The following is a 15,107-nucleotide window of genomic DNA, read 5'->3' as shown; positions in this document are numbered from 1 at the left end:
AAGACAACATGTTGTTGCCGTGAGTGAATAATTGTGGGGTAACGGATCCCCTCTCACGGTTCGGCACACATGTGAACCACGGATGAATTACACAGTTTACCTTCACCATCACAGTGTGAAATAAAATTTAACTGACAAAGTTAAACGTATAATAATATGGAAAAACTGCGGTCTAGCGGCAGGATGCCGTCATTTCGCGGGTCTCAAAATCGCCGGCGCATTGTGGGAGATGTAGTTTATGGTCACAGTTGTTGGGGTCTGACTCTGACCTCATGGCCTGCACAAGGCCCTCGCCATGTGCTTTCAAACAAAGGAAAGTACCCTGGCCTTCTTTCAACAAAGGGCCTGATCCAAGGAAGGTGACCACACCTAACAGCTCCAGCCAAACTTAAATGCTGGCCTCTCATTGGCCAAAAGGGACCCCCCACCGGTTTTATGACCTGAGGACAGGCATCTGATAAAACCAAGTGCGAGTTTCAAATCTCCCCTTTCCGACCAAGCTTGCTTGGTGCCAGGTGTTCCCCAAGGAAACGTTTGCCTCTCAAGAAATCCTATTAGGTCTTAAGTCAAATTCATTGGACGAACATAGACTGTTTTTTTATTTTTGGATCCCACAGTGAGAGAACATAACTTCTACGACCCGTTCTCTCACCATTAATGTATACAGTGCCGGCCAAAGGACGACAATTCCCTTTTTCTTCGCTGAAGAGCCCTCCTCTCTGCAGAGACCGAGGTTGATTTGCGCCACGCTTGGAGCTGCGCAACCGAGTGGAGTTCCCCACTCGAAGGACTGATCCGACCAAAATAAATCTTCTCATAGTGAGAGTTTATCTGGTGTCTGGGCTTAATTTAGGTCATTTAGTGTGTTATTCCTTTAGCTTGCTATTACTGTAGTGTTTAGAACATGTTATTGTGCAAGCATCGCGGACCACTGAGTCACGTTATACTGTGTATTTTCTGCTGTAACCGTGTTGCATTAAATCAGTCACTGCTAGTGGATTTGGAGATTGTGGTTTTGTTACTTTAAAGACCAGAACCACGGCGGGCCGAAACTCGATTCGCCAGCCAGGTTTCAGGGTGATAAGAAAGCAATATTCGTATTTCACCACGTTGATAAAGATCTGCTTTGTTTTGGGGATTATTTTATTTTGTTCGGTTTTGTTTTCTCTTCTTTCTCCGTGAGTATGATTTAGAACTGCAAATATCACTGTATAAACGTGGCTGGTCGGATCTGAATCTGACTGCAGTTTTGACGTGACAGAGAAGCTGTTCTTACATCTTACGGCGGCCTTGCTTTAGAGTTCGGCTTTCCTTTCTTTCTCTCTCTTCCTGCTCACACACATAGTTAGACACACATACTGATTTAGCTAACCATCTCAGACACATAGGTACGTAGTCTATTGTCTCAACCCATTGTGCGTATGTAGCCACCTCCCCCTATTTTGTCGTAGTTCTTTTACCTCCGCCATCTTGTTTGTAGGCCCACGGGGAGCAGCCCCGGTTGAGATTACATTCTACCAGTGGCGGGCCGTGCATTTTATACCTGGGCCTTCACTGCTGTCCTGCAGCTGAAATACCACCTTATAACCTCATGATGGCGCCACAACTACGGTTATAGTCACTTTTTCACACAGGGCCATGTAGGTTTGGATTTTTTTCCCCCCTTAATAATAAAAACCTTCATTTAAAAACTGCATTTTGTGTTTACTTGTGTTATCTTTGTCTAATATTTAAATTTGTTTGATGATCTGAAACATTTAAGTGTGACAAACATGCAAAAAAATAAGAAATCAGGAAGGGGGCAAACACTTTTTCACACAACTGTACATGTACATATATATATTCTCACACCACAGTTTGTTCACTTGACTTTAGGTATGAAACATAATTGTATGATAGTGTTTGTTGGCTTTTGATATGATCATTTAATATTTGGATTTAATAAACTGTTATATTTTAAAGAGCAGTCTTCTGTGATTACTTGTGTGTGTGTGATAACAGCTGGATGTAGTGGCCTGTGCCCAAAATTCAACCTTCACTGTTCGCTCTGATTGTAGAACAGTACTTTGACATTCTGAGTGAAAACTAATTTTGAGAGTCAATTTATAGCTTGGTTATCGGTCCCTGTTCGCAGGGTGGTGCCCTGTTATTATTAGTAATTGCTAATGAACTTATTGATGTTAATAACTCCGTTGATAGTTTAGTTTCATATTTGCTGATAACCAACCACGCTCCCTTTCGTTCCCAACACTGTAAAGCAGCATAGACTTTAATTTTAAGACAATCATATGCCTTTATACGGAAGCCCATTTCCGGCAGCAATATTTAAGTACCCCCTCTGACTCTTTTTTAATGAATGAACCTGCTAGAAACATTTGGTAGATATGCAGGATATAAACTAAATCTGAATCAAACATTCTTCCACTATATCTCTTCCTATTTCAAGCACTTCCTGTAGAAAATTCCCTCAAAACAATTTTCTGAATTGAATAAAATCATTTCAAGATTTATTTGGCAGGGAAAAATACCCAGGGTTAAAGGAGGAATGACTCTACCCAATTTTAATGATTACTTCTATGCTGCCCAGATTAAACCCTTAATTAATTGTGTTCCCCAATTTATTGTGCAAGGTGGAAAGACATCTAACTCTCCATTATGAAAGATCCCCAATTCATGCAGTATTGGCTAACGAAAATTTGGGGAGACAATTTGCAAAATCCATGGATCAAATTCCAATTAAAAATCTGGAACATGATAAGAGGATAATATAAACTAGATCATAAACTACGAATACTTCAATGGTGTGCTTATGATCCCGGTAACAAGCCAAATGAAACAGATCAGAGATTTAAATCCTGGAAAAAGGTATAAAAACATTCTATTCCCTTACAGTAAAGGGACAATTAAAGGACTTCGAAAACCTGAGGTAAATATTGTCTTGAGAAATAAGTAAAGCCTTAAATTTCATTCCACTCACTTGGTACTGGCCGAGGCCCAGGGCTGGATTCTGGAGCTGCTGAATGGTCTCCTCGTCAAAGTACCCATTCTTCTCCCACAGCTGCAACAACTGGGAAGGAAAGGGACAATCAGAGAAAACCAACAGTAGACTCAGGGACAACAATTTCACTAAAAAGAGAAACAGATTCTTTCTAGCTTTCCAATTCAATACATTAAAGGTTGACACTGTCCTATTAAAAACAAGACACACTCAAGTCAGTGCAACTGACACGATGGTACTTAATTCATTATACTACACACGTGGACAAAATTGTTGGTACCCTTCCGTTAAAGAAAGAAAAACCCACAATGGTCACTGAAATAACTTGAAACTGGCAAAAGTAATAATAAATAAAAATGTACTGAAAATGAACTAATGAAAATCAGACATTGCTTTATAGGATCTAAATCCTATTGAACATCTGTGGAAGGAGCTGAAACATGTAGTCTGGAGAAGGCACCCTTCAAACCTGAGACAGCTGGAGCAGTTTGCTCACGAGGAGTGAGCCAAAATACCTGTTGACAGGTGCAGAAGTCTCATTGAGAGTTACAGAAATCGCTTGATTGCAGTGATTGCCTCAAAAGGTTGTGCAACAAAATATTAAGTTAAGGGTACCATCATTTTTGTCCAGGCCATTTTCATTTGTTTGTTTTTAAAAATGATTCTGTTGAACCACAATTCAAAAGCAATGTCTGATTTCATTAGTTAATTGTCAGGACATTTTTATTTATTATTTTTGTCAGATTCAAGTTATTTCAGTGACCATTGTGGGTTTTTCTTTCTTTAACAGAAGGGTACCAACAATTTTGTCCACGTGTGTTTATAGTGTCATATATTTTTTAAATAACACTACCACATTAACTGACAATAGCAAGCCCTAAAACTGAACCGACTCAAATTAAGAACTGATTAAATTCCATTCAGGTTTATGTGAATGCCATTTTATAATGGTATATCATAATTATTCTGGGATAAAGGGGAGAGTAGTGTCCCATGATGTTACGGTTACTACTTAGACTAATAGTACTGTAATCTGAGAAGAGGTAAATATGTTGTAAGTGTTTACCCTAGTTATCTTCTGCTGCTTCTCTTCCTCTACGGCCAGAAAGCTGGTGCAGTAGATGGGAACCACAACTTTCTGCAGTGCTGCCAACAAATCCTTCTGCTGCTTCCGCTGGCTGTGAAGACACATTTCAACACACATTACAAAGAGGACTATACTGAAAGCTGCTACACTATTTTCTGCAGGAGTAAAGTGATTGACATATTGATCAATGTATTTTAGTTTGTGTACCAGTGATGGAGAACATCATTGGTTAAATAGATGAGATGTAGGCGGAGCTCAAAATGCGCTCCATCAGCAATGATGCGGTTGCGAAGATGTGATGTCATCAGTTCACAGTGCTGTGGAGTCTTGGCGTTGTTGAACATCCAGTTCTTACCAGCCTGACAGGAAGACAAACACATGAGTGAGATATCAATATTTTGTTATTGTTATCAATATTTTAGGAATCTACGAACATAAGCATCACTAAAATAATCTATTATGGCAGGCTTACAGAGATGGCGTCTTTGGTGCAGGTGTCTATAATGGGCTGCAGCAGGTTGTCAAACTCTGTGATGTCCAACTGAGTTTCTAGCAGCATTTTTTGGGTCTGCTGCTCCATAGCCAGAGCTATGGCTGCAGTCACTTGTTCCTTTATTGTGAGGGAGAAAAAAAAAAAGCATCAGAAAATTCTATTAACCATTCTTCTTCAGCTTGCCACTGCCCGTCATGAAGTGGAACAGGAGCTAACAGGTTGGATACAAAATAGTAAAAGACGCCAAACCAAAGTTGGTTCTCATCAAGGAAGACCAGCTGCTGTGGCTCAGGAGGTAGAACCAGATCCATTAATCACACGATAGTCTAAGTGTCCTTGAGCAAAAAACTGAACCCCAAGCTGCATCCAAAAGGCAGACCAGCACATTGCATGCTCCGCTGCCATTGGTGTGTGTGTGTGTGTGTGTGTGTGTGTGTGTGCATGCATGCGCGAATGGGTGAATAAGAGGCCAATTGAAAAGCGTTTTGTCAGTTTTATTCTTTTGTGTGTATTTAAATATATTTATTACACCTTTAACAAAACGTTCATTCATGCTATTACAGTTTTTAAGGTGATTTTATTAATTTGGTAAAAATGGTGTAACATACACAGCAACATACAGGCAATAGGCCTACAGCATGTTCCTTACAATACTCTTATCTGGTGAAAACACAAATGTATTGTTGCACAGTTAATAAATAGGTGGCCCATACCCAATACAAACAGACGACGCAGTTTGCCTATCCTCTTTTTGTAATTTGTTTGTCTGTATCCCTCCGGTTTTGCTAAGTGGTATATCGTCATTTTGAAATAAATCACAGCTCATTCATTAAGAACTACAGAACTTATCTTTTCCCAAACTTCCAGCTTTGTTGTTCAGTAATATTCATACAGAGGCCCGTAATATTTGATTAGGTACATTTTAGTTTAAAAAAGCCAGTATAAGACTTATACTGTGGCTAGAGGTCCTCTCGGTAGACTTTGCAGATTAAGTGAATGGGGACGATATTGTTGATTGTCATAGTCTTCAACCAATCAGATCTTTAGTTTGACATGTTGGGCGTATTCTTTGACGTGCCACTACCACCCAGGTAGCCTCCTAAGTACGTCTGCATTAACGTGCGCCGTGATTGGTCAGTGGGCCAGCGTGACTTTTGTCAAACAGAAAGCTAGCTAGCAGATCTTAGTGTTTCCTAAGAGTTCAGGTTGAAACATATGTAAGAGAAGTTATGACATTTTTAGCGTTTTGCTTGGTGTAGATTCTTTTTTTTTTTTACCTAGCTGTGTTTTTTTAACACTCAATGGCTGAAGGAGGAGAAACAGATTTCTGGAGGACATTTCCAGAAAAACTGGACATTGTATCAAAGGGTCGGTCAACCCCACAGCTAGCAGCCCTGACCCAGCATGGAAAAGGATTTGTACGAACGGTATTTCTGGCTAACAGCGGCGGAGAAGCGTTGCACATTTTATGGCTAAGAACGCGTTTCATTTGCAACTGAGCTCTTGGTGTTTGGAGCTGTTTGGAGCTACGCTATGCTAACCAAGGCAGCTACACGACAGGACACGCACAAGCTACGTGCTTTTGAAAACTTTTGTAGAGACCCGAGTGGATTTACAACTCAACAAACACGTTCGCAGGAGGACTCTGGCTGGAACTGACCTGCACCGATGTTCTGAACAACCGCGTCATTAAACTTTGTTAACAAAGACAGGAGGATGGACTTTGTCTTTAAGTGAACAGCAGCTGTGGTAAGTCAACTGCTTTTGCGTTTTTACATCTGCAGTAGCGTTTCTACTGTGTTCATTTGTCTATCGTGTCGTTTTTATGAATAATATGAATGGCTCATGCTCTAGCACTGCAGTGTTGCTGGATTGATTTGTTGCTTTGTTGTCATATAAATATATGAGACTGGTTCTTGTGAGTTTGTTCTTGTCATTGTGTTAATTACATTGATTTGGACTATATGCATTGTCCGTTAATTACGAAGCATCCCGTCATGCGTGGGGTTATTGTCTGTTCGGGCTGTTGTTTCCCCGCTTCCCTGAAGACACGTGCGGTGCCGCAGCCTCAGCTGTTTTTTGTTATTGTTCCGGTTCAGAGGTCACACAGCCCGTTGTCTGTTACGTGAGCGCAGTCCACCGAAAACATTATATTTCCCACAGTTTAATTAGGCTTCTGCATTTTCCAAATGTACTAGTATTATTCAAACGTATTGTTCGGTACATAAGCCTCGTACCGAACGGTTTAATACGAATACGTGTATTATTACACCAATAGAAACAAATAACCATAGCTGTGGCGTCATAATGAGCTTATTAGGAGACGGCTCAAGTGTAGTAGGACAGCACAGAAGGCCCAGGTATAAAATGCACGGCCCGCCACTGGTATAAGTTATTTTTAAGTTCCAGGATTGTTACTCCCTTATTCCCTCACTTAAAAGAGCAGTGTGTAAGATTCAGTGGCATCTAGTAGTGTGTTGCAGATTGCAACCAACTAAATACCCCTCCATCACCCCTCCCTTTCCAAGCATGTCGGAGAACTACGTGGCCTTTGAGTAGAGATAATATCTTCAGGATTTTATTACTACTCGGAGCTACTCTTATCAAAACTCTTGCTTTTAAAAACATATATAGAATTTTAAAAACAAATTAACACGAGGATTAGAATTGAATTATATTCTAAATATAACTAAATATTGTTTCTAGAGCAGCAACCGTAATGTTTACAACAGCAAAGTCAATAAAGTCATTAATATCTCACTCGAAAAATCTAAACTGTTAATAAAACAAGTAACATTTCTGAGTGAAGTTTATAAAAAAATTAACAAAGACATCAGTCATGGTAAATAGTAAATGGACTGTACTTGTATAGCGCTTTTCTAGACTTCCGACCACTCAAAGCATTTAAACCTACATGTCATCATTCACCCAATCACACACTGATGACAGGGGCTACCATGCAAGGTGCCAATCAGGACTATGTAATCATTCATACACATTCACACACCGTTGGCACAGCTATGGGAGCAATTTGGGATTAAGTGTCTTGCCCAAGGACACATGGACTTCATGGAAATCCCCTAGCTGGCTTCTGGTTACTAGCGCTTGCTCTTGAGTAAAAAAAGGAAACTGAAGATGTACACTGTGCCAGATTTATTCATTTATTTCTTGCTCTGTACCTGTCTGAGTGTGTGCAGATGCTGCTCTTGCTGGTGCAGATTCCATTGGCTCTGTTGGATGAGCTCATCCAGAGCCGGCGCTGCAGGCGGAGGAATCGGAAGCGGAGCAATCATCGGTATTGTTGGAGGAGGGATATCAACCACGTCTTTGGTGCCTGGGTTGTACATTTCTGCAAAAAAATATGAAAACTTTAAGTCTGGAAGTTTGGTAAAGCTCTGATTTTGGGGCCGAGGCTGGAAGGGTTGATGCTGTGCCACTGCTCATGTGATGCAGATGCCCAAAGAGAAGGATGCAGTCCATACATCATGTAAATAAAAGTATTTAAATCAAAGTGACCTGTAAAAGGTCAAATAAGATGCATCGGCTTACATATAGCAAGCTGATGAAACATTTCATGTAGGAGCAGAAGAGTGAACATAATTTAAATGACATGCAATCAGCATTGACCATTCCTTGAGCCCTGAACCTCTGCAGAAACTGTTGAAAGTAAATGTTAGAACCTCCAACGATCACAGGCACCAAGGTTTGCAAACATAGCTACAATATGTTACTCAACTACTGCAATGAGATGACGTCCCATTCCCACAATGTGTCAATATTTTAAAACCAATACAACTATTTGATGTTAGACAGAATCCCTGGCCTACAAATCTAGATGCAAGTCAAAAAATGCTTTATTAAAATGAATCATATAGAATTCTAACTAAGGATGTCCTGAGCCAATAAATAGTAGGCTGCTTTAGGGATCAGTTATTATGTTGGTCATGTAAAAAAGATGTCAATTTCTAAGGATTTGTTTAATGTGATTCATTAAGGCTATGCAAGCTGTCAATGCCCCACTGCCCTCAGTTAGACACCATATAGTGAATGTATGGTAAGGTGTTATGACTTTAGTGAGCTTGACATACAATATATTCAGACCTATAATTTTTGACTTTATATTTTAAAACCTCATGAAATCCATTTCCCCGTCATCAGAATTATCCCTTATGATTTGTGGTTACTGTAACGTTCTCTTGCAGCTAATGGCAAATGGTGGCTTTAAGATATTTTTCCCAAATGATATCAGTATAATATTACAGGAACTGTGCATTTGTCATTCTATCCAGGAGCTCTCCAGATAAAAGAGCAGGCAGAATATCATGACACATCCATATCAAGATGCACACACCAGCCCAGTACTGTGAGCCAGTGGGTCCACATCATCCACTTTCAATTCATCCTTGAGAGTGAGAGTGTGGTAGTGAAAACTTTATCAAGAACTGAGATAATTAATCAGATACTCATGAACCCAACAATCATGCAGCACTTGCTCTACAATGCCCTCAATCATAAAAAAAAAGCATTTTAGAGACAAACAGTTTGAACAAGACCTGTCACCAGAGCCTTGTACTATGAAGCCAGTTCAACATACCCAAGATATCTTTTGATTATCTGGATCATCAACCCAGGGTATCTCAATCTGGCTGTGAGCATGTTCACATAAAGGGGCGGTGTTTGCAGCATCTGACCAATCACAAACATGGACAAGTACGCTGTCAGCAGAGAGGTGCATTTCAGGCCTCTGGGCCCTGTACTACGAAGCAGGATTTGGTGTTAGCAAGGTCATTTCAGGGTTAACTGTGGGTTTTCAGTCCTTTGAGGGAGGTTCACTTCTTACCGGGATAGATCACCATGGTAACTTATGCTGTGTTTAACTTCTACGTATTTGTCCGATATTAACGGTTTCTCTAAATTCGTAAAATGTGCCGCTCTGCTGACAGCATACTTGTCCATGTTTGTGATTGGTCAGATGCTGCAAACTCCGCCCCTTTATGCGAGCAGGCTCGATTGAGAAACCCTGGGTTTATTCACCGAGTTGATAACCAGCTTTGTGGGCCCGCTTAGGGGGATAGCCGTTGTTAGGGTTAGTTAAACCAGATAACCAGGGTATGTTGAACTTCCTCTGGTCTCCTTCCGTTTGTCTAATCAAACCTGACTGAAAATGGAGGATTAGGCCCAATTTGATCAGCACCATTAACAAGATAGAGATATCTTCACTCTAACTTCAAAACAATACAGCACATACTCAAAAAGAAAAACATACTAACCAGAAAAAAGTAACAGACAAATTCAAATTTTAGTTTGTTTTCAAACAAATCTGATTCCCAATAAATACCTTCAGATTTATACTCCTCCCCATCGTGGGCAGAAGGATCTAAGTGGAGAAAAGCAAATGTTAATACAGTAATGCATTTCAGTGGTATTACATGACTGACAGAAGAACTCCATGCAACCCTGCACAACACGGTGCTATTATTACCAGACTGTTGATAATCTGATCATCATATAGTGACCAAAAAAACTGTAGGTGCAGTAAGAAGCTTTAACTTCCTCTACTTATGCGACAAGTTGTATTAATAGTCTGCTGAGTCAAAACTATGAGTAACTACATAATACTACAGTTAAATAACTTTGCTGATACTTTTACAGCAGCAGGGTGTAGAGATTATGTCCAGAGATTATTATTTTTACAGTTTTTAAGTACTGGCAGAACCAGTACAGTACATGTTCTCTTTAGATTCAGCCACTAAAAGCCATGTGAAATATGTAGTGGTGTAACGGATCGATCTGTGATCCGTACTGATCCCCCTCACGGTTCGGCACATTAACAATAATAGTGTGAAATAAAGTTTTACTGACAATCGTTATCCGCAGATATTCAGTAAAATATGCGATTGGGACATCATTCATGCTTTCTGTTGGCTGATCTCTTATAATGTTACATTGTAAACAACCAAAACGTGTTGAAAATGACTGGAGGAGAGCTGGTAACGTGGCTAATGGACAACAAACGAAGATTCCATTCAGTTACATTATGATGCCTTCAGGCTCTGTTCGGTGAAAACTATTATTGGCTGAAGTTGACAATGTTGTTTGTAAAAGATACTTTGCTTACTTGACTCACAGAGATGTTTGAGGTCAGTATTACCGGAATGTGTACAGCATTCTGTGAGCTGGATTAAAGTGGATTGGAAATTCATAACATGAATAACGTGTTTATCACTTATTGGCCTAAATGACTGTATAAGAAGGTCAGTGGTTGGATCCCTGGCCCCTGCAGTCTACAAGTCAAAGTGACCTTGAGCAACATACTGAACCTCAAATTGCTCCCGATATCTGTGCCATCCGTGTGAGAGTGTGCATGTGAATGGTGATTGCTCGTGATGGGCAGGTTGGCCCCTTGAATGGTAGCCTCTGCCACCAGTGTATGAATGCATTTGTGAATGAGTGAATGTTGGCTTGTGTTGTAAAGAGCTTTGAGTCGTTGCGAAGACTACTATAACATTCCAACATCACAAAAATATCTATGTGCAAATTCTGGTTTTGTGTTAGACTGTCCTTTTAACTACATACGCTGTTGGTGCTCCATAGAAAGCTTGCACTTGTAGTAGCTGAAGTATTCTCCCCCAAAGAGGAAGGAGAACTTAGGGTTGTCCTTCTGTTTCTCCATCGTCATCTTTTCAAACTCTGGCCCATTCCGAGCGACAAACTGGGCCAGCTTGTCGATGACATTCCTCAGTTCTTGATCTGCACCAGAAAAAAGAAGAGGGAACACACACAGTCAGAGCTGAGGCAGCTGGGGATCTGTCTGAAAGTGGTGACAAACAAACAAACCAAAAAGACTGCAAGAAATGACAATAACTCGTGCTTTTCTGACAACATTCACCTGTTTTGTACCAATCTGAATGAAAGAAGAATCCCATCTACTGCGAGATTAAAAAGTAATCGGTTTCCTATTTAGGAACTTTCCTGACGTGGACTATCTCTTTGAATATAATAAACACAATTGTATATGAAAATGTGTAACAATATGAAGCAACATGTATGTACCAAAATGTAACTGAAATAGTTTTAAATTTTGGTTCATGTCATTCAAAACTGAGCAAAAGAATAAGTTACTTGAGGCCACAGTATCGTCTATGTGTCGATTAGGAAACTGTTTAAAAAACGGTCACTGTGCAGCAGACAGCATATTTTTACACCCACATGGTTAGAAGAGTCTAACGAAGTTTAACGATCTTCTGGGTTTTCAACGATTGCTGCCCGAGTATTAATCTTTCAGAAAAACCGAAGAGGCACAAACCATGATTGTGAAAATTAACAAGGGGTGAACATTTCTGCTGATCTTGTGCTTTTTATCTTTAACACCCAAATGCCTAAACTGGTGGAGTAACGTAAACCTGAGGAGAGGGCATCCTAATCCACAAACATCCCGCACTACAAACCCATGCGTCTTAGTCCGTTTTACTGCACACCATGCCACATAGTGTTACACATTGGAAAATGAAAGGCGAAAAGAAGGAAATCGGTCGAGTTATATGAATTTAGCCGTGGGAGTAAGCTAACGTTAACTTAAAAAAAATACTTCCGAACTACCGTTAGCGTTAAGAAAGCCTAGCTGTTGCGCTCCAATGCTAATGTCCATCATTGTTCATACTGCCCTTGTTTATTGGTGCACAGTGTAACGTTACACACACCTACTGACGTTACTAAGTTGGCCCAACGGCTAAATGCAGCGGTAATGTATTGTGTTGAATAACGTTAGCTTGAGGTAGCATGTTAGCTAGCTAACGTACAATGACAATAATAAAACGTTGCAGCGTAACGTTACTGCTCACCTTCGGGGTGATTGGGGATATCCATGATTTGTTTCAGTTACAGCAGATCCGCTGAACCTTAATAGATCAGACCATTCGATGTCTATGTTCCTACTTGGTTTATACAATTGACCAAAAAACCAGCATTACCCCTGTAACGTAGGCCGGAAACCAACTTTATTCATTATGATGACGCTATCATGAACCGCCCTACTCCGCTTCTGATTGGCTAGTACTTGTTACCCTGCGTTCTTCTTCTTCTTTTTCTATGTATTTAATGGCGGGTGGCAACTGTCGTTAAAGTCGCATTACCGCCATCTACTATAGTGGAGCGTGCCAGAGTTCCCTATTCCATTTCTTAGAACTAGGAGAAAACAAACAAACGAAATGAACACAAAAAAACACTTCTATTCAATAATCCAGTTTCTTAAAAAAATTCAAACAAGGCTTTATATTTTCCTTTCGAAATGATAAATACATTCACCCCATATTTCTTTAATTCATTCTTCAGCTTTTTTGTTTTGTTCTTCTGGCAGTGACAGATAACATGTTCAACCGTTTCTTCATTCACACAGATCTGATGGATGTTTCCCCAATGATTGCATTGTTTTATTTAGCCCTGTACCCAAACTTCAGTCTTGATATGATTGTTTGCTCTCTGGATTTTTTCCAATTGTTTTCATCCCTCCCACTTTTTGCTTTATTTCATATAGATGACACCCTTTATTTCATTCACCCCAATGAGTTTGCCAAGCAGACATGATATTGCTCCATATTACTGCTTTAGCTTTGGCTTTACTGAAAGCTAAATCCATGATTGTATCCTGTTTCAGAGCTTGCTTAGCTAGGGAATGAGCCACTTCATTCCCATCAATGCCGCTATGAACTGGGATCCACATTAACCTGGTTGCTGTCTCTACATGATGTAGTCTGACCAGTGGTGGGCCGTCAGGGCCAGCAAAGCCTTCTGACCCTAGCTCATTTGGCTGTTCCTGCTGTTTGTTCTGCTGTCTTTCATTTGTGTCTCCTGTATCTCTCTCTCTCTCTCTCCTCTGGTTTACCCTTTTGACTGCTTCAGAACATGTGGTCTTGTTTTGCATTCTGACCTGTTGAATCTCTACCTCCCTTTTATTTACTTCACATCCACCATATACCAAGACGCTGGTTGCCTCCGCAATTGTAACATTTTGGCAGTGGCAGGCCGTGCATTTTATACCTTGGCCTTCTGTGCTGTCCTACTGAGCTACGGTTATTTGTTTCTATTGGTGTAATACACGTATTCATATTAAACCGTTCGGTACGAGGCTTACGAACCGAACAATACGTTTGAATAATACTAGTGCATTTGGAAAATGCAGAAGCTTAAATTGTGGGAAATATAATGTTTTCGGTGGACTGCGCTCACATAATAGACAACGGGATGTGTGACCTTTTGAACCAAAACCAAAATGGAACGGAACACCGGCCGGCGAACGAAACACCGTTGAGGTTTCACAAAATATGTACCAGATAGGAGGATTTTAAACCGGCCACAAAGGTGCTATTCTTTGATTTGGCCAGCAGGTGGTAATCTAGGTATTTTCTTAGAAAGTGTCTCAAGACATATAAACATAACAAGCCTACAGTGGTGTCCTCTAATCTTCTATTTGTTACCATATAATCTCCATCAACAGTCCAGCTTGTCAGAGTGATTAGAAACAACTCCGGGACTATACCACAGCTGCTGTTGAAGTAAGCTTCCCTCCCCTCAATCATATAAAAAGGCCCAGCAGAGGATGTACTTCCTACATCAGTTTAGGAAGATTTACCTGCCTCAGGCGCTGCTTGACACAATTCTACATCGCAATAATTCAGTCTGTTCCCTGAACACATTACTGTGTGGTTTGGAACAGCCACCAAACAGGACAGGAACAGAGTGCATCTCCAGAACATCATTGGTACCCATCTACCAAGCATCAGTGATATTGGTGAGAAGAGGAGCCTGTGAAATGCTAAAAGGATATTAAAAGACAAAACCCATCCCAGCCACACCCTGTTCACCCTGCTGCCGTCTGGAAAGAGATACCTTCTGTGTCTCTTTCAGCTGTCGAACCACCAGACTTCAAAGCAGCTTCTTTCCTCTGTGAGACCCCTTAATTCATTCTCCACCTTTTCATGTGTTTTTGTGTTATGTTGTGTAGCAATATGGTACTGCAAACTGCATTTCGTTGTACAATCTTGTTGTACAATGACAATAAGATAACCTTGTAACAACGGACAGACTGCAGAGAAAAGCATTGCTGCCTGCCTGCCCTTCATGCAGGACTTAAACACCTTCAGAGTCAGGAGAGGGGCAGGAAACATCACTGCAGATTCTTCACGGCCTGGACACAAAGTTTTTCAGCTTCTCCCCTCTTGGAGGCGCTATGGAACACTGAACGCAAAGACAATGCAGACACAACAACAGTTTCTTCCCACAGGGTTTGACTCTTATGAACATCACGTATGACCTAACATCAGTCATACACTGGCGACAATCCTCCATATTTGTTTTGTTTACACCTTACATAATACTTGACTTCTATATCGATGTTTTGTTGCTTTTTATTATTGATAATTGTTTTATATATATATATAATTAGGCCTATTTTTCACAACTTTTTTTGCTATTCTTTACCCTTATCTGTCCAGCTTTGTTTTCAATGTCACTAGTATCTATTTCTGTGTAAA

General features: G+C 40.4%; 1 protein-coding gene across 1 annotated transcript in view; it reads right to left on the bottom strand.

Annotated features, from left to right (window-relative positions):
* Positions 1–12,594, bottom strand: part of cherp (calcium homeostasis endoplasmic reticulum protein) — a 25,429-nt gene extending 12,835 nt beyond the window's left edge. The window contains exons 1-8 of the mRNA XM_076079180.1: positions 12,420–12,594; positions 11,155–11,328; positions 9,917–9,955; positions 7,758–7,927; positions 4,558–4,695; positions 4,293–4,444; positions 4,065–4,176; positions 2,978–3,067 (exon numbers count right to left, since the gene is read on the bottom strand). Of these exons, the coding sequence (XP_075935295.1) occupies positions 2,978–3,067; positions 4,065–4,176; positions 4,293–4,444; positions 4,558–4,695; positions 7,758–7,927; positions 9,917–9,955; positions 11,155–11,328; positions 12,420–12,444 (900 nt within the window). The 5' untranslated portion in view covers positions 12,445–12,594. The remainder of the gene's footprint in view (positions 1–2,977; positions 3,068–4,064; positions 4,177–4,292; positions 4,445–4,557; positions 4,696–7,757; positions 7,928–9,916; positions 9,956–11,154; positions 11,329–12,419) is intronic.
* Between the last annotated feature and the right edge of the window lie 2,513 nt (positions 12,595–15,107).

Source organism: Anarhichas minor, unplaced genomic scaffold (genome assembly GCF_050575085.1).
Source record: "Anarhichas minor isolate MPS153535 unplaced genomic scaffold, ASM5057508v1 ptg000071l, whole genome shotgun sequence".
NCBI lineage: Eukaryota > Metazoa > Chordata > Actinopteri > Perciformes > Anarhichadidae > Anarhichas > Anarhichas minor.
This window is presented reverse-complemented; position numbering and strand designations above follow the sequence as displayed.